The sequence below is a fragment of the Trichosurus vulpecula genome, chromosome 3 (genome assembly GCF_011100635.1).
Source record: "Trichosurus vulpecula isolate mTriVul1 chromosome 3, mTriVul1.pri, whole genome shotgun sequence".
Taxonomy (NCBI): Eukaryota; Metazoa; Chordata; class Mammalia; order Diprotodontia; family Phalangeridae; genus Trichosurus; species Trichosurus vulpecula.
Window position 1 is genome coordinate 41,637,565 of NC_050575.1, and position 20,411 is coordinate 41,657,975.

A 20,411-nucleotide genomic window follows, 5' to 3' on the forward strand; every position below is an offset into this window, starting at 1 on the left:
TATTTAATGTGGTCATCATCATTTATCATTCCATTGCCAATTCAAGTAGAGGTTGGTAGGCTTAGAGGAGGTATTACACCTCTGACTGCCCTCTTCTGGATGCTTTCTAGCATATAAATATCCCTAAAACGTGGCCTTTCAAATTGCTGAGTTTTGTTTGCTTCCTCTTCTTTATACCTTTCAGGACCTCTGGTGGGGGAGGGGGGGACTGAGTTAACATAAAGTAATATTAATTAATATTAACAAAGTACCTTAATACTTGAGAAAGGGCTTTGATTATTTTTGGCGGGAGTAGAACAGTGAACTACAATTCAGTTTTTCTCAAAGGTTAGTCCCTACGACCATTCTCCTCCCTCTCTTCCCTTTACGTTTACAAAATACCAATGAGATCCCGCCAGCAGCGAGTCTGTTCTGCGCACCAGGGCCAACAGGCTCCGCCCAGGGAGAAGTCACCGCGCAGGCGCCTCAGTCTTGCGCACTGATGCTAGGTTGGCGGCTTCCCTAGAGTATTTGGTGCAGTCATGCGCAGTGAGCAGCGGGCCCTAGGGGTGGAGGTGGGGAATACGACGCTAACTGTTGCTCCTGGTGGGGTGCACCGTAGCAAAAATGGCGCCGTCCGGGAGTTCTCTGCTAACCTCAGTAGTATTGCTGCTGTTGTGTGGGACTCCGGGGATCCAAGGACTATGGAGACACGTGAGGACCATCACGGACAAGAACTGGAAAGAAGTGCTGGAAGGGGAGTGGATGATTGAATTGTGAGTGTGGGAGCGGTAATCCCTGGGCTCCTCTGCCCCTTGGGCTCGTCTTCATGCTCGCTCTCGGTGACCTCCCGAGGCTCCCCCTCCGCACCTCCGCCTCCCGGGCTCCGAGGGTCGTCTTTGGCTCGCTGCCTTCCCTTGGCTTTCTCCCCACCCCTCATTCTCAAACTTTGACTCCTTTCGATTTGGGGAACCTGTTTTACTTTCTCACCAACTTGCCTTAGAGGAAGCCCCCATGCCTCCAGAGCCGCCTTCTCGCGCTTGGGCCGCCCCCAGCCCTCGGCCCGATTTCTTAGTTTTCTTTCTACTGCGGTCCTGTTCCGGAGGCGCATTTTGATTTCTTGGGGTCTGATAAAGTTCCTTTTTTTTTTTAAACATAATTTCCTAAGCATGAGGTATTTGCACTTTACAATAAACGATGAACCGGAGGCACCGAGGTCTCCTCTGATAGAAGTTGCGGCCAGTTCCCTCTCCTTCCACTCTTGTGGTTTTTTCTTCCGTTGAACCCATTTTTAACCATAGATAAAAAGTCTGTTGATTGTCACTGTAGCATATTTTTATTTTGTGGTATTTGCTGTTGTGTTGAGTAAGTCGATTCGCCATACAGCGCCCGTTAACAATAGATGTTCAGTAAAGGTAAAACTCTATTTCTCTGTGTTAGTCTCTGCCTCTTAGAGGAGTAGATTGTAGGAGGCGGAGCAGTTAAGAAACTGAGGTTTACTTAGGATAGCTCTCTAAGGGAATTCAGTGAAATGTACCAAGTTGTGGTTTCTGGGCTTTAAGTAGGATTAGAAGGTCAAGGTGAATAGAGGCTGTGGACCTCTTTTCTAAAAAAACATCTGTGATGTTTTTGGGAGCCGGTAATGATACATCATAAATATTTTGAGCTACAAGAGGTCATCAAGGGCAGTTCTTTTATTTTACAGAATAGGAAACTGAGGCTCTGAGGTTAAGTGACATGACCAAGTGATAGATTTTTTTAAAAAAAAGTTTATTCCAAGTTAAAAATTTTTTGACACCTTGTGTTTTTATTCATGTAGAACCACGTAAGAAGGCTTTAGATTTTATGAAATTATCTTCAATATCCAGTTAGAGTTAGAAGAAATCTAGAAGAGTGGCCATTTGTCCAACTTTTTGTAACCCAGTGGGGTCTTCTTGGAAAAGATAATGGAGCGGTTTGCTGTTTCCTTCTCCAGTGGATTAAAGCAAACCCTTTTACGTGACCATTTTACACGGCTCGTAAGTGTTTGAGGTCTGATTTGAACTCAGGTCTTCCTGACTCCAGACCCAGTGCTCTATTTACTGAGCCTGCTAGCTGCCTGCATATCCGAAAGGAGCTCCTTACATCAAACCTAAAAGTTGATAATCTAGCTTCTGTTTGGAGATCTCCCCACTGAGGGGTAACTCACTACAATTTTGGACAGTTCTATTTTATTTTTACATTTTTATTACTATCTGTTGTTTTTATAACACCTTTATTTCCAAACGTTTCCTCTTTCTCTGTCATCTTGTACCAAAAAGAAACCCAAAACCCAACCAAAAAAAAACCCAAAATGGGGAAAAACAGCCCAGGAAATCTAACGTCAGCTGAGACTGGAAGTATATATATGCATTGTATGTCATTCACAGTCCTGTCTTTGAGAACAAGCTTGATCATTATACAAAGTGCTTTGGTGTTTTTTGGTTTTTCTTCTTGGTTATATTGTTGTAGTCACTGTGTATGTTGTTTTCCTGAACAGCTTTGTTAGGAAGGTTTTTCCTAATATCAAGCCTAAATTTGCCTCCCTACATATTCCTTAAGTTGCACCTGGTTCTGCCTTCTGGGGCCATGGAAAACAAGCCCCCTTCCTCTTTGATTGTGCTTCAAACATTTGAAGACTGTTATTACATCATTCTCCCTCAGTCTTTTCTTCTCTAGGCTAAACATCCCCATTTCCTACAACATATCCTTATATGCCATGGACTCTAGACGCTTCACTCTCTTGGTTGCTCTTCTCTGAATATTCCAGCTTATCAGTGTCTTTCTTAAAATTGTGGTACCAAGAACTGAACATAATTTGTTTGTTCTCTCTTTGCTCTCTCTCTCTCTCTCTCACCCATATGTATGTATATATAGTCAATGCGTGTGTTATACAGCTATAGTCTGTGTAGAATAAAATAGAATATTATAATAGAGTAAAAATAAATGTGTATATGTGTTTATGTATATATGTGTGTATATATATATATGCACATGTGTATATACATATATATGTGTGTGTATACAGTGAGGATTCAAGGTTTAAAAAAAAGATGCTTTAGAAAAAGCTTGATTTGGAGTCATGGGATCTGAATTTGAATCCTGGCCTTGTCAGTTGCTACCTGTGTGACCCTGGGTAATTCACTTAACATCTAAGCATCTCAGTTTCCTTGTCTGTAAAATGGGGCAGTTGAGCTCCTTTTTATTCTAAATCTCTGATTTTGCCATCCCATGTATGTACACAAATAGATTGTTATGGAAGCATAGTTAGAGACTATATGTTTGTATATGTATACACATACATACATACACATGTGTATGTGGTTAGAAGGGACTCCTAGAAGTCATCAAACATAAGCCATACATGAATAAGAACCCACTCTACAACATTTATAACAAATAATCCTCCCACTTTTTGTTTGAAGAGTTCAGGAAGCAGGGGATACTAAAATCTTCAGTCTACTTATCTCTCTTATCTGTCTATCTATTCTCTGTGGTGACATTAATTTGTTCTTCGTAAGTCAGTTTGATTTGTTTTTTTGGCAAGGCAGTCAGGGTTAAGTGACTTGCCTGGGGTCACACAGCTAGTAAGTGTCAAGTTTTTGAGCTCGCATTTGAACTCAGGTCCTCCTGATTCTGTGGTCAGTGCTCTAGGTCATTACATCACCTAGCTGCCCCCAGTTTGGTTTTTGAACTCGGACACTGTGATTTCAGGCAGTACTCTGTCTCCTGTACCATGCTGTTTGGAGAGCATTGCCTGCCCACAGAATTTTTAACATAAGGAAAAGAGAAAAGAACATTTCAATTCAGACACAGTTGAGGAATTATGTAAAGAGTATAGCTTTGGTGAAAGTACTCAGATAGACTGGGGAGGGGGATAATGAATAAGAAATTAAACCAAGAAAAGTGATACTTTTAGGATGCTCTGCATGCATGATTTGTGTATTTCACAGTTAGTGGTTTTGACTTTACACAAAGTCACCCTCTAAGCTGTGTCCTCTGATCCCAAGTTATTTTTTCACTATACCACATTGCCTTACTGTGATGTCTGCTTTTCTTGTAGATATGAGAGTAGTTAAGTTAATTGTGTGTATGTGCATATATGTGTTTCTAGCTCTTATCTAACGGTCTAGATATATACACCCAAATCATGTGTGGTCATGGCCTACCTTTCCAGTCTTCTCACATCTTACTCGCTCCCATGTACTTTGAAATTTAGTGACAAGACACTGGTCTCCTTGATGTTCCTCATACAAAATGCTACGTTTTCCAACTCTGGGTATTTTTGCTGGCTTTCTTCCATTCCTGTAATTCTGTTTCTCTTCATGTTTACCTCCTGGTTTCCCTACCTTCCTTTAAGTTCTAACTAAAAGCTCAACTTCTACAGGAAAACTTTCCCAATCCCCTTAATCCTAATGCCTTCTCTCCTTTAATTGTCTTCAATTTATCCTGAATACATCTTGTTTTTACATAGTTCCTTTCATGTTGAATCCTCTATTAGACTGAGCCTCTTGAAAGTAGGTACTATCTTTTGCCTTTCTTTGTGTAACTCCAGTGCTTAACACAGTGCCTGGCACATTAATAAATGCCATTGATTGACTGAATTAGTGCTTGAGGTGTAAAGTGATTTTAGAACAAATTGGAATGATTAATATTATATAATTATTATTTACAAAGTGTTTTTCTTACGACAATCCCAGGAGGTTGAATAAAGATTATTAGCTTTGCTGGGTAAAGGAGACTTCAGCAAATCAAGACTTGTTATGCTTTTTTAACATTATTTTTTTGTGTTTGTTTATAATGTAGCTCATACAATTGCTAGTGGCAGATTTTGGTGGTCATCAAAATATAAGAATTTGAAGGATGAAAATTTTTAATAGGCTCCCAAACTTTTGAACTAGCTTCTAGAATCAAAGTGAATTTCTGGAACTTCTGTAAATAGTATCCAGTCCCTTCCTGTTTGACACTCTCTGCCCACTGGAATTTCTTGGTATTATTGAGTTCTATGGTTAATGAAGTCTGTAAAACAAGCAAGAAAAAAAAGCTATGTAAAAAATCCATGAAAGGGAAATGTGAAGAGCTAATAGTGGTCTAGTATTAATACTGTCAATTCTTGATTACAGGTGCTTTGCCTGTATTTTATATTACTCTTATACATTTTTGTTTTCGAATTCTTATCTACATAGTTTTAATTAAGCATTTTATACTTAATTTAGCTTACTCTAGTTCAGCAAAAGTTAAAAGTTGAAAAAAAAGCTAGCCAAAATCATTATTTTCTGTGACAGAGAAGGTATGCAGAGTTAGATTTGTAGAATCCTTTTGGTAATATAATGTCTATTTAATATGTACTTGGTGGATGGGGGAAAATGAATGAGCTAGAGTAATGAAAGGTGAATTAAACGTATTAGGCCTCTGAAATGTATAAGGCAGTAAGAATATAAAAATTAAAAAAATGAGACTAAGCTATTTGGGGGTAAGGACTATAAGTATGTGACTTTTCAAAAGCTAGATTTTTAAGTTCGTTAAGGGTAGGAACTACATCATTTTTCCTCTTTGCTAGTGTATAGCAAAGTGAATTGCACATTTTAGACATTTATTAAATGTTTTATTATCTTAAAATATCTTTCAAGGACAAAGGTATACAAATAATACAACAATATGCTATGCATTCATTAGGTGTCTATTGTGTATACAGGGCTAGATACAGTTAAAATAATGAAATAATCCTTGCCTTCAATCTGCTTACTTTTTAAAAAATATTTTTCCCAATTGCATGTAAAAATAATTTTTAACATTCATTTTTTAAAATTTTGAGTTCAAAATTTCTCCCTACCTCCCATTTCCCTTCCCTGATATGGTAAGCAATTTGATATAGATTATACATATGTATATCATGCAAAGCATATTTCCATATTGGTCATGTGAAAGAAAATACAGGCCAAAAAAAGCCTGTAAAAATTAAAATGAAAAATAGTATATTTCTTTGGAGGTGGATAGCATTTTCCATCATGAGTCCTTGGGAATTGTCCTGGATTGTTGTATTTCTGAGAATAGATAAGTCATTCACAGTTGATCATACATTATTGCTTTTACTGTGTACGATGTTCTCTTGGCTCTGCTCATTTTCTTTTGGATCAGTTCATATAAATCCAGGTTTTTCTGACATCAACCTGCTTGTCATTTCGTATAACACATTAGTATTCAATTATAATCATATACCACAATTTGTTCAGCCATTCCCCAGTTGATGTCCATCCCTTTAATTTCCAGTTCTTTGCCACCATAAAAATAGCTGCTATAAATATTTTTGTACGAATAGGTTTTTCCTTTTTAAAAACATTTCTATGGGATTATGATTGGACCAGTTCACAACTCCACCAACAGTGCATTAGTGTCCCAAATTTTCCGCATCCTCTTCAGCATTTGTCATTTTCCTTTCCTGTATATTAACTAATCAGATAGGTGTGAAGTGGTACCTCAGAACTGGTATAATTTGTACTTCTCTAATCAGTAGTGGTTTAGAGCATTTTTTCATATGACAAGAGATAGCTTTGATTTTTTTGTCTGAAAACCACCTGTTCATAATCTTTGACAATTTATCAGTTGGAGAATGACTTGTATTCCTGTAAATTCGACTCATTTCACTGTGAGAAAGGAAGCCTTTACCAGAGACAGTGACTGTAAAAATCATTTCCCATGTTTCTGCTTTCCTTCTAATCTTGGCTGCATTGGTTTTGTTTCTGCAAATCCTTTTTAATTTAAAGTGTTTGTATCAACCCCCCGCCTTTTATTTTTTTTTTTTATCTTCCTCCCTCTTCTTTCCTGTGGGGTAAGATACCCAACTGAGTATGTATGGTATTCCCCCTCAGGCCAAATCTGATGAGAGCAAGGTTCATTTATTCCCCCCTCACCTGCCCTCTCCCCTCCTCCCATAGAACTGCTTCCTCTTGCCACCTTTATGCGAGATAATCCACCCCATTCTATCTCTCCCTATCTCCCTCTCTCAATATGTTACTCTCTCATCCCTTAATTTCATTTTATTTCTTTTAGATATCTTCCCTTCATCTTCAACTCACCCTGTGTCTGCTCTCTCTCTTTTACATATATATATATATATATATATATACACACATACATAAACACATATATATACACATACATACACATACATACATATACACATAGATATATACATACATACACATTCACTTATATATATACAAAAACATATATATATATATATATATATGCATATTCCCTTCAACTACCCTAATACTGAGGTCTCATGAATCATACTCATCATCTTTCCATGTAGGAATGTAAACAAAACAGTTCAACTTTAGTAAGTCCCTTGCAATTTCCGTTTCTTGATTACCTTTTCATGCTTCTCTTGATTCTTGTGTTTGAAAGTCAAATTTTCTATTCAGTTCTGGTCTTTTCACTGAGAAAGCTTGAAAGTCCTCTATTTTATTGAAACTCCATATTTTGCCTTGGAACATGATACTCAGTTTTGGTGGGTAGGTGATTCTAGGTTTTAATCCTAGCTCCATTGACCTCCTCCTTTTTAATTTAATATTATAAAATTATCCATTTTACATCTTGCAATGCTCTCTATCTTTTGTTTTGGTCATAAATTTTTCGCTTCTCTATAGATCTAACGGGCATGCTCCTTTAATTCATTTGCCTGTCTTGGTATATCATATGAGATGTTGGTCTATACCTAATTTCTCCCAAACTCTTTTTCTGTTTTTCCAGTTTTTGTCAAATAGTGAGTCTCTGTACCAAAATCTTGGATCTTTGGATTTATTAAACGCTAGATTACTATAGTAATTTTATACTACTGTGTCTTTTGTACCTAATCTGTTCCACTGATCCATCACTTTATTTCTTAACCAGTACCAGATTATTTTGATGGTTATTTCTTTATAATACAGTTTAATACATAGTAAGACTAGGCCACCTTCCTTCAGTTTATTTCATTGATTCTCTTGATATTCTTGACCTTTTGATCTTTTAGTGAATTTTGTTATTTTTCCTAGCTCTGTAAAATAATTTTTGGTAGTTTGTTTGGTGTGGCACAAAGTGGTAAAAATTAACAGACAGGATTGTCATTTTTATTATATTTGCTTGGCCTACCCATGAACAATTGATATTTCTCCAGTTCATTATATCTGTCTATATTTATATGAAGTGTTTTGTAATTGTGTTTATATAATCCCTAGGCTTGTCTCAGCAGGTAAATCCCCAAATAGTTTATATTGTCTGCAGTTATTTTTAATGGAATTTCTCTTTCTGTGTTTTGCTTATGGACTTTTTTGGTGGTATATAGAACTACTGATGACTTCTGTGGGTTTATTTTATATCCTGGAACTTTATCGAAGTTGTTAACTGTTTTAGGTAGTTTTTTAGTTGATTCTCTAGGGTTCTCTAATAGTCCATCATAGTTTGTTTCCTTACTGTCTATTTTATTTCTTGAATTTCTTTTTTCTTGCCATATTGCTATAGCTAGTATTTCTACTGCAATATTGAATAATAGTGGTGATAATGAACATCTTTGCTTCACCTCTGGTCATATTGGGAAGGCTTCAAGTTTATCTCCTTTACAAATAATGCTTACTCTTGATTTCAGATAGATACTAGTTATCATTTTAAGAAAGGTTCCATTTATTCTTATGCTTCTTAGTGTTTTTAATAGTAATGGGTGTTACATTTTGTCAAAAACTTTTTCTGCATCTATTAATATAACCATATGATTTTTGTTTTTATTTTTATATTGTTATGGTCAGTTATGCTGATGGTTTTCTTAATATTGAACCAGCCCTGTAATCCTGCTATAAATCTAACCTGGTTATAGTTTAAGATTTTTGTAATGTATTCCTGTAATCTCCATGCTAGTATTTTATTTAAAATTATTACATCCATATTCTTCAAGGAAATTGGTTTATAGTTTTTCTTTTTTTGTTTTTGCTCTTCCTGGTTTAGGTTTCAGAACTGTGTTTGTGTTATGAAAGGAATTTGATAGGACTCCTTCTTTGCCTATTTTTTTTTCTAACAGTTTATATCATATTGGGATTAATTGTTCCTTAAATGTTTGTTAGAATTCACTTGAGAATCTATCTGGTCAGGGGATTTTTTCTTAGGAAGCTCATTGATGCTGTTCAATTTTTTTTCTAAGATAGGGTTATTCTCCTCTTCTGTTAATCTGGGCAGTTTATTTTTCTGTAAATATTCATCCATTTCATTTAGATTATGAGTTTTATTGGCATTCATCTGGGCAAAATAACTTATTAATTGCTTTAATTTCATTTTCATTGGTGGGTGTAGTCACTGTTTTCATTTTTTATATTAGTATTTGTTTTTAAGTCAATTTTAGATTTCCATTTTAGTGTTTAGTTGGACATTTTTGATTTGTTCTTTGTCTAATTTTTATTAGTTGCATGGCCACTTCATTGAACCTTTCTTTCTCTCTTTTATTGATGTACACACTTAGAGATGTAAATTTTCTCCTACATAGTAATTTGGATGCATCCCACAAATTTTGAAACATTGTTTCATTGTTGTCATTCTTTTTAATGAAATAATTGTTTCTATGATTTGTTCTTTCACCCACTCATTCTTTCATATTAGATTATTTAGTTTCCAATTAGCTTTGAGACTATGCTTCCATGTCCCTTTTTTAAATGTAATTTTTTTTTTGTATTATGGGCTGAAAAGGGTAAATTTAGTTATTTCTGCTTTTCTGCATTTTGTTGTGCCTAACAAATGGTTGTTTTTTTGAAGGTACCATGTACAGTTGATAAAAAGGTACATTCCTTTCTATTCCCTTTCAGTTTTCTCCAAAGCCTATCATATTGTAACTTTTCTAAGATTCTGTCATCTCCTTGACTTCTTTATTATTAAGTTTTTGTTTAGATTTATCTAGCTCTGAGAGGGGAAAGTTGAGGGTGCCTAACTATTATAGTTTCGCTATTTTCTCCTGCAATTAATTTACTTTTTTCCTTTAAGAATTTGGATCTGTGCAATTTGGTGCATATATGTTTGGTATTGATATTATTCATTATCTGTGGTTTCTTTTAGCAAGATGTAGTTTCCCTGCTTATCCCTTTTAGTCAGGTCTGTTTTTACTTTTGCTTTGTCTGAGATCATGATTGCTACTCCTGCTAATTTTTTTTTTACTTCAGCTAAGGCATAATAGATTCTGCTTCATCCTGTTATTTTAACAGAGTTTCTCTCTGTAATGTGTTTCTTATATACAGCGTATTGTTGGATTCTGATTTCTAACCCTTTCTGCCATCCTCGTCCATTTTATGGGTTAGTTCCTTCCGTTCACATTATGATTACCAAGCGTACATTTCCCTCCTTTCTATTTTCTTCTATTTATCTTTCTCTCTGTCTTTATCCTGTTCCTCTTTTAACATTGTTTTGCCTCTGACCTCTGTCTTCTTTTTTTCTGCCCTTTTATTACCTCCCACCCACTTTATATTATTTCCTTTCTCTCTATTTATAGCTGTCTATTTTCCTTTTTGTTAGTTGTGAGGTTCAAGTGTTGCGTGCCGCGCCTTCCCCCCCCCCCATCACCCTACCGTTTTCCACTCCAGTGTAAAAATTCTTCCTTCTGTGTGTCTTTTCAGTAAAATAATTTTTTCCTCATTCTTCCTATGCCTTTGTCATTCTTCTAGGGCATCCGTCTTTCTCACTTATCCATTTTGTTTTACATCATTTCAACATAATGAACCCATTCCTACATCCTTTTAATTGCCATAATAATGATATAGTTCTTAGAAGATAAATCATCTTCCCATATAAGATGGGTAATCATTTTAACCTTTTTGAAGTGCACTTTTTTTCTGAGTTTTGATTAAAGGGGCCATCTCTTGATTAACTTCTTAAAGAGGCCTATTCACTAAATGGACCTTACCTCACTAAAAGCGAGAACATGAAAAGACCTTAGGCTGAAAGGACCAGGGTGTCCCAATGCATCCTGGGTCATCTCCAATCATCCTGGTGAATATCAGGGCACTGGACCCAGATGGCTCTGGAGGAGAAAGTGAGACTGGTGTCCTTACACAACCCTCTCTCACTCAGATCAAAGTCAGCTGTCATCATTTGCCTGATGTCATTGTCCTCTTTGAGAATGAAGGACAAACACAACAACAATAGGCAATGGAATTGCCAAACAGCATCTGGTCCTGCATCTAGTGCTAGCACAGGGGTATCTTGAAATATCTTTCTGACCAGTTGTCCAGGTAGCCTCATCATCTTTGCTTAAGAGCTCCCAGGGCTGCTGTTGCTTTCTATCACAACCACCTAGTCTGATGACTGGTGTTTTATCCACAGCCTTGTCCTCTATGACATAGAGCTCTTGTTCCAATCACCTAAATTGTCTTGGGTTGGGAGAATGTCTCACTGACCTTTGGTTTGGCTCTGCCGTTCCGCTGTTGATTTGAGGCATTATTTTAAAGTTGTTTGGAGGGTAATGTTGGGAGAGCTCAGCTTCATGTAGCAACATGTGGATAGGAGCAGAAGTGCAAAAATGGTAGGAATAATCCAAGGTGGAAGTTTGATAAGGTATGGTTAACAATAGGACAAGGGGGCAAGGAATTCTAGCATGTAGCTTATAGTTTAGATAGTACAGAGTTGAACTCTACAGTAGTTCATTAAAAGGTTAAGATGGGGGTATGACTAGTGTAAAAGTAATAGCTGGGGAATAGACTGAGGGTAGAGGACTTGGAGGTCACTGTGAGGACAGAGAATAAGGTTAGGAGTGATAAGGCACAGGGAAAAATGGAAGGATGGAAGGTTATGATCAGATGAAGGCATTTTTAAAGTTCATAAACCTGTAGGTAGAAACTATATGTGTGTAACTCAGATGGAAGGGAGAAGCAGTGATGAGTCATAACCAGAGAACTGATAGTGAAGCATGTATTCTACCTGTATATTTTTAGAGAATAAGAGATGTGTTGTCGTCTGACAAATGTATTGATCTTTGTTTGACTGTGCTTTGTTACAAAGGGAAGAATATTCAGGAGAAAGGGGGTGGAAGTCTTTCAGGAATAACATCAATACCAAAAAAAAAAGTAACTTTTTTTAAAGGAAAAAAAGTCACATCAAATAAGAAATTACGTATTACCATCTAATTTAGTGGTTAAGAGCTCATTGGTAACCTTTGAGCAAATGGGATAGGTGTCTTTAATATCTATCCTCTGGAACTACCTTAGAAGTAAAACTTACTTTTAGTATTAAATTATAATAGGCCTCTGAACTGTCTTGCTTCATACATTCATGGCTTCATATGGAGTAGTATTTTAGTGAGGTTACAGTTATGTTTTGGTTTCTTTGTGGTATTGCTGCCCTTTGTTAAACTGAATTCACAGTTGACATATTTTTTTGATTCTGTAAATCTTTGTTTTATTGAAGTATTTAATGAAACTTTTCAAGGCAGCACTCTTGGCAGAATTCTGAATTTGTTCTTTTGGATTCAATTATCTAGTCTCTAATTAGTTTTAATTATTTTCTCAATGATCCCTTACTGAATATTTTTTATTACATCGTGGTCTGCAAAAGATGTGTAACATTTTTATTTTTTGCATTTGTTTGTGAGGTTTTTTATGACCTAATAAAGTCATGTTCTGTGCACAGCCAAGAAATATGTATACTCTTTCCATTTGAATTAGGTAACTTTGAGAACTCTATCATGTCTTAACTTTTAAAAAATTCTATTTGATCTTTAACTTTTTTTGTTCATTTGTTTGTTAAATTTGTCTAGTTTTTAAAGGTAAATTAAGGTCTCTCACTATTGTGCTTTTATTATCTGCTTCTCCCTGTAACTCCTTTAAATTTCCCTTAAAGTATATAGATGCTGTGTGGGGTGAGACCACCCACCAGCAATTAATTAAAAGAGTCAGAGGTCTCTCAAGGTAGAAACAGAGAACTTCTTTATTATGCTCTTGAGAGAAAGGGTGTCATCACCACCAGCAGTGAGCTAGTAGGAGAGGTGCAGTACAGGAAGTAAAGCGTGATTATATACCTTAGCGCATTCCATCCTCCTCCCACCACTGACCTTCACTCTCATTGGCTGAGGGTTTGGCTGTATATTCTCAGAGAAATCTAATCCAGGAACAGGGAAGTGCTAGTTTAGCCAATGCAAGCTCATAAACATCTTTATCCTTATTTGACGAGGCTGGTGCTGAGGTGGTAGTGGGGAGGAAGTAGGTCCGGCTGCTCTTAAGTTCTGGATCCCTATAAGTCAGGCGATTTCATAGTAACTCCAGACTTGGGCCTAGCTGTCAGTCAGAGGCCCTGAGCCATGCTGATCCCATTCAATTTACAGAAAGGTTGAGATTTAGATTTCATGAGAGGTCCTCACTGTCCCACTCAATGCTATGATTGGCTTTTGGGGCATGTATGTTTAGTATTGATATTCCTTTCCTATCTTATCTTTAGCAGAACTTAGCTTTCCTTTTTAAGCCCTTCCAATTAAGTCTCTTTTTGCTTATTCTGAGATCATTATTGCTAACCCTTCCTTTTTTTTTTGCTTAACATAAAACATAATAGATTTTGGCACAGCCCCCTTTTAAAATATTTTGAGACTTTTTTGTTTCAAGTGTATTTTTTGTAAACAACATGTTCATGGAGGCATATGAGCAGTGAGATAAAGAACTAGACAGTTCCTTTGATCCCCACAACCTCTCAGTCTTCTCCAAAACAGAAATTATGTGCCAAAGATAAAACTACTTCAACTGTCTCTGTTGTGTAGAACACCCAGAATCCAAAAGAAGGTTAAAACAACAACAGTAAAACCCCAAACCCATGAACCCATATTCCCTGACCTTAAATTTACTCAGCCTCCCTTCCCCACCTCCCATTCTGTCAGAAGTGATACTGCAGTAGCTGATCCAAGGACCTGACACAGGCTTGCAATGAAACGGACCCCCACTTTCTGGTCCACCTTTCTTCTTCTCAGTGCCATAGTACTGGTTCTAGTCTTTGGGAGTTTTCCCTGGATACAACAACCAGGTGGCCACAGCTGGTGGTGGTGGTGGTTTGATTTGGGGATATTACCCTATAACAATACCCTTTGCAAAGCTCTGAACTGTGAGTGCCTGGGGGCATATAAGTTTATAGTACCAGTAGACCCTGAGCCAGCGTAACAGTCCTGTAACACCAGCAGAGCCAGTGCCAGGGCAGACAGCTATGTAGCACCAGCTCTGCAAAGCTCTGAACTGCTATTGTTTGGCCAAAGTACCAAGAAACAGAGGGAGGACACTTTGTATGTAGGGGTGCTGTGCAGCATCCATCAGACCTGAGGGAGAAAGCACAACATCCAGGTCAGGCCATTTCTGACCACCTAAGAGTTAGTTGGGGCACAGACCTAGGCTTGTAAAAACCTTGAATTACCCAGCATGGGAGGAAGCTGAGATACTTTGAAATCCAGCTCCCAAGGAAATCACAGAGGGGAGGTAGTAAGAAAGTAAATGTTAGGGAAAATAAAGGGGGTGGGGGGAAAGACTGAAATTACCAAAGATTTCAGGAAGAAGAAAACTCACGAAGAAGACCTTGAACATAAATAAATCAACACAAACTAATAACAGAAATATGTATATTCTTTCCATTTGAATTCAGTAACTTTGAGAACTCTATTGTGTCTAACTTTTTAAAGTTCTGTTTCTATCCACGTGCTGCTCTGTGAAACTGGAGAAAGTCAAGACTTTTAGGTGAAAAGGTGCACTAATGAATATGTCTTCTGGAGGCAGAATGACGATGGTACTACAGAAGCACTCAGCTGAGCTCATTGCTAAGCCGTGCAAATACAGTAAACATGATAATACTTCCAAAAATAACATTTTTGATGCTGTACCAATCAAATGACCAAACTTGGTAAAATAACAACAAACCATGTGGAAAAATTAAAAATGTGGAGTATCAAGGGAAATGATGAAGTAGGGATGAAGGGGGCATTATACTTTCAGACTTCAGCATACATTATAAAGCAGCAGTCGTCAAAACATTTGGTATTTTTGTTAGAGAATTGAGAGAGAAATCAGTGGAACAGACTAGACAAGAGAGATTTAGAATTATTAGAACTGAATATCCCATTGTTTGATAAAGCGGGAAACATGAATTACCAGGGGATTTCGATTAAAAAAATTCTGAGAAAATGTGAAAGCAATCTGGCAGAAATTAGGCTTAAGTCAACATCTTACGCCACATTCTATAAAACTTTCTAAGTACATACACAATTTTAATATTAAAGGTTATACTATAAAAAAATTAGATGAGAAAAAGCCTTTACAGCCATGGGTAGGAGATGTAGCCTTAACTAAACAAGAGATAGACACAGTTACAAAAGATAAAATAATTAGCTTTGATAATATCAGAAAAGCTTCTGTAGAGACATTAATTCATCTAGGATGAGCATCATGATGCAGTTTGGGAGTGCTGGGACTCCCAGAATGTCAGGGAACAAGGCAGAGTTGCCTGGAATGAATTCACACTCTCAAACTGTCTTGCAGTCAAGTGGCAAAGTTTATTGTGATTCCCATAGAAGAGGGTGAGAGTTCTTAGGAAACCTGCAACCTGATAGGAGTGATGTTAAAGTGAAAAGATGCCAAATATGCTAATTAGGTGACACGGGGCAGGATTAGGGAGTGGTCCAGATGTTGGGCTGCTGGACTGGATGGGAAAACTCAGGGAGTCAACAGAGGTAAACTTGTTGAGGCAGCAAGGTTACCAGAGCATAGTTCTTGGGCAGGCACCAGAGAAAGAGTCCTTGGGGGAAGCATCTCTGAGATAGCTTTTATCTGAGATTAATATTACACGGTCACCTCTGTCTGTGTCTGTAACAAGGAGATAATTTTCTCATGGTGGGAGATGGGGAGGGAGGCTGGGTTACCTAGACATGGTCTTAGGGCTTTTTGGGGTCTAGGTCCCACCACCCCATCAGTCAGGTAGGAAAAAAAACTTTATCACATTTTTCTGATAAGGGTTTTATATACAAGATCTATAAACTTATTTACACACGGCAAAAATTATTTATCTGAAATAAAGGAAAACTGAGGCACAAAATTTCTGAGTATAAATGATGAAATTTGGAAAGCTAGCATTTGCATATTAAACCAGGTCAACAGACTATTCAGAGTTCAGAGACTTTGAGCGATTTACAGAGCTGATTTTTATAACAGAAAAGAAGAATTAAAAAAAAAATTATAGAAACTTGTTTTGAACATAATTTTATTGGACAAGTTAGGTAACCTGATTAGTTTAGGCTTTCTTAATCCTACCCCAGAAGTCCTTGCTTTGCTTCTGTTATATTTTGAAACAAGAAATGCTACTTTAAGGGGCCCACAGATCAACTGATGTGATTTCTAGCTTCTAGAAGAGGGAACTTCAGGGAGAAAAAGGAAACCAACTGGGAAAGAGAAACTTGTGGGTGGTGGTCGGTGGTTACTGGGAATATACCCCCATAAGCCATCAATAAGAAGAAAGCCCCTATATACGCCACGATATTTGTACCCGCACTTTTTGTGATAGATAAGAATTGGAAACAAAGTAAGTCAATTGGAAAGTTGCCAAATAAGTTGTGCTACATGAACGTAATGGACTGTGTTGTAAGAAATGATGCGTGGGATGAATACAAAGAAGCATGGAAAAACCTTTATGAACTGATGCAGAGTAAACTAAGCAGAGCAAAGAAACAATCTACATGATAACTACAACAATGTAAATGAAAAGAATGGTACTTTACAAAACCAAGAGTAAGTGTGATATTATAAAGAATAAGCAGGACTCAAATGAAGACATATGAGAAGGCACCCCAAATCTACTCTTTTGTGGAAGTAGGGGGGTCCGTAAGAGTTATACATTGTACGTGTTTTCAGACTTTTTCAACATATTTATCAATTGCGCTGATATTTTTTCCCTCTCTGACACAGTATTATTTGTCATATGGTATGGCTTTTAAGGAAATGGAGAGGAAATGATATTTGGGATAACTATGGTGATATAAGAAACAAAATATCTAAACTTAAACATTTTTACATTCTGTTTTGTAATTCTACTATCCTTTTTTGTTTTAAGAGTGAGTTTACCCCATTCACATCACAATTATGATTATTCCTTGTATATTCTCTCTATCCTATTTGCTTTCCTTTATAGCTAATGTTCTTCTGGTCATTTGCAGACTGCGTTGTTTGCCAATGTCCTTGGAACATGTAGCATGTTTTGTTTGGTTTTGTTCCTCTAATCCTGGACATAATCTGTAAATTCTTTCATTTTGTATGTTGCTTTCTGTGTTAGAAATTCTGGGCAGCTTCTCACATTATTTCTTGCATTTTGGTTTTGTGTTCTTCTCGAAGACCTGTGATCAATCCTTTTGTTGTCTCTCTACATCCTGTTTTTGAAAACAGTATGTTTTGCTTTTATGGATATCATGCCTTCTTTTAATGTTATTTTTTGCCCCGATCATCTCTCCCTTCTATGTATTTGTATTCCCAATCAATTATTCCATCTTTTGTTTCATCCAAGTTTTTCTGTTCTGCCAGTTTTTTTTTCTGCTGTGCAGGCTGTAAATTTTGCTCTCACAATTCTTATTTTTCTATTTTAAACCATTTATGTACGTTCTTCAGTTGTTTCATCCTCTTTTTGGGAATCCAGAGGGTCCTCTGCTTCATCAAGTGTTAATTTATTTTCCTTAATTTTGCAATACTAATTCATAGATACCTGGACTATTTTCTCTGATCTGGAGGGCAGGGACTATCTTTTTTTTTTTTAATAAATTAATTTTTTATTTTTAGTTTACAACACTCAGTTCCACAAGTTTTGGGGTTCCAAATTTTCTCTCTCTCCCTCTCCTCCCCCTTGTCCCCCAAGACAGCATGTAATCCAACGTAGGTTCTACTTATACCTTCACATTGAAGTTATTTTTATAGTAGTCCAGTTGTAAAGAAGAATTATAACCAATGGAATGAATCATGAGAAAGGAGAAACAAAACCAAAAAAAGAAGAAAAAAAAGAGAGAAAAAGTTTGCCTCAATCTGCATTCAGACTCCATAATTCTTTGGCTGTGCATAGCTTTTTCCATCATGAGTCTTTTGGAGCTGTCTTTGAACCTTGCATTGATGGCAGGGACTATCTTTTGACATTTTTTATATCCCCAGCACTTAACCCAGTGCCTAATGTTTAGTATGTGCTTAATAAGTGTTTATTGAATTGAATTGGATATTAGGATTTTGTAGGGACACTTACATCTACCCATACTAGAATATAAACAGTTATTCTTGTTCTGTCCCTTATGATTACTCACTCATATTATTCTTTAAATTTTTCTCTTGTCTCCTTTGAATTTCTACTCAGCTCTGATCTTTTCATCAGGAATGCTTATTAAAAGGCCTTTTTTCCCCCCTGTAGGCTTATATTCAGTTTTTCTGGGTAAGAAATTCTTGGTTGTAAGGTTCTATCTCTTATCTTCACTCACTAATATCATTCTCCAAGCTCTCCCTTCTTGACTGCTAAATATTTTGTGATATTGACTGTGGTTCCTTGGTACTTGAATTCTTTATTTCTGTCTCTTTGTAGGGTGGGGCGGGAGGTGTTTTTGTTGTAGTAGTAGTAGTTGTTTTGGGGGAGCTTTTTTGATTGTTGTTTGTTGGTTTTGACCTGGAAGCTCTAAATTTAGCTGAATATTCCTGGGAGTTTCTTTCAGGACATGACCAATAGATTTTTTTAAAAAATTTTTTTACTTTGCCCCGTGCTTCTGAGAGATCTGGGCAGTTTCATTTAATGATTTCTTGAAATATAATATCTCAAATTCTTTTTTCCTTTCTTTCCTTTTAGTTTTTTTTTTTGGCAATGGCTTTTAGGTAGTTTAGTAATTCTTAAATCATTTCTCCTTTTGTTTTTCAAGTCAGTTGTTTTAACTACCTCACATTTTCTTATATTTTTTCATTTTTTTTTATTTTGTTTTATAACAATTTCTTATCTCGTGGAGTCATTAACTTCTGTTTGGTCCATTCTAGTTTTCAAGGAATCTGTTTAGTAAGGTTTTGTACCTCTTGTACTATTAATTCTCTTACCGAGTTTTCGTCACTGTCATTTCTTTCTGATTTTTTTCCCACTCTGGCTTTTTCATTCAAAAATTATTTTTAACTCTTTTATTCATCTTTTCTAGGAATTCTAATTGAATGTGTACGTGTGTGTATGTGTGTATGTGTGTGTTTTAAACATTTTGTTTGAAGATATTTTAGAGTCATTCTCTTCTGGATTTGTGTCTTTAGTGACCTTTTCTCCATAATAGCTCTTTATTATGGGATTCTTTCTTTGCTCATTTTTTTCAGCCTACTTCCTGATTGTAGATTTTATGTTAGGACTCTGTGCACTTCTCAGGGAATGTCAGGGCTTAGCTTTGCCCAATTGAATCCTGTTGTTTCCTTCTTGGGATATTGAGTGTTATATTATTCTAGAATCTCAGGGACAGCTCAGGCTGGGAATCTGTAAGCTTTTAATGCTCCCAAAGTGGATCTGTGGTGAAGTCTGAGCTTTGCTTCAGAATTCCATTTTGACCTGTGTACTTGTCCTTCCTTAAAGTTCTAGCACTCTGCTGCTGGGTAGCACTCTGCTGCTGGACTCCGCCCATTAACAGCTAACTTGAAACTCTATGGGTTCAGAATGACAAAATTACAGGCTGTCCTTCACACTGTAATTTCTACCCCAATTATTATTCTGCAGGCTTTAGGTTGGACTAGAGCTAGAACTGAGACCTCAGCTTCAAGGGTCACAGCCATGTAGCTCCTTCTTACTTCTGTACTTGTTCCTTGTTCAGGAGCCTAGCACCCTTGACTGCTTTAAAAAAACCAAATAACCCCCCCCTCCCAAAAACAAACAAACAAACAAAACAAAAACAAACTTCTAATTTTTTTTTTACTTTATAGACATTTATTTTACAGACTTTTAAACTTTACCGACAATATAGATGACTCTCATTTTGTGAGAGGTATCTTATAACAAAATAAAACTAATAATATAGTAACTTTATCTGAAAGTCCATACAATATTTCACATTTGTAGTATTATTCCTTCTCTTTTTTACATTAACAAAAATTTATTTTTCCTACCTTCTACCCCATACCCCACTAGGAAAAAAAGGAAAAATTTCTTGTAACAAATATGCATAATCAAATAAAGCAAATTCCTTCATAGCTCTACACAAAAATACCTGTCTCATTCTATGCTCTAAATCTTTTACCTCTGAAATCATGAATAGTCATTGTATTGATTTTTAGTTCTTATAGGTGAGAATCATTAGCATAAAGGTGAGGGTTGAAACCATGGAAACAGATGAGATCAGTAAGTGAAATAGGCTCAGAACAGAGTCCAGGAGGCCTCCTGTGGTCAGTGGGGGTGCTCCGATTGAAGTTCCA

The 20,411-nt window shown here is 36.6% G+C and overlaps 1 protein-coding gene across 1 annotated transcript in view; it reads left to right on the forward strand.

The window, feature by feature from the left end:
• Window positions 1–475: 475 nt before the first annotated feature.
• Window positions 476–20,411, forward strand: part of TMX1 (thioredoxin related transmembrane protein 1) — a 43,439-nt gene continuing 23,503 nt past the window's right edge. The window contains exon 1 of the mRNA XM_036751803.1: window positions 476–755. Within this exon, the coding sequence (XP_036607698.1) occupies window positions 607–755 (149 nt within the window). The 5' untranslated portion in view covers window positions 476–606. The remainder of the gene's footprint in view (window positions 756–20,411) is intronic.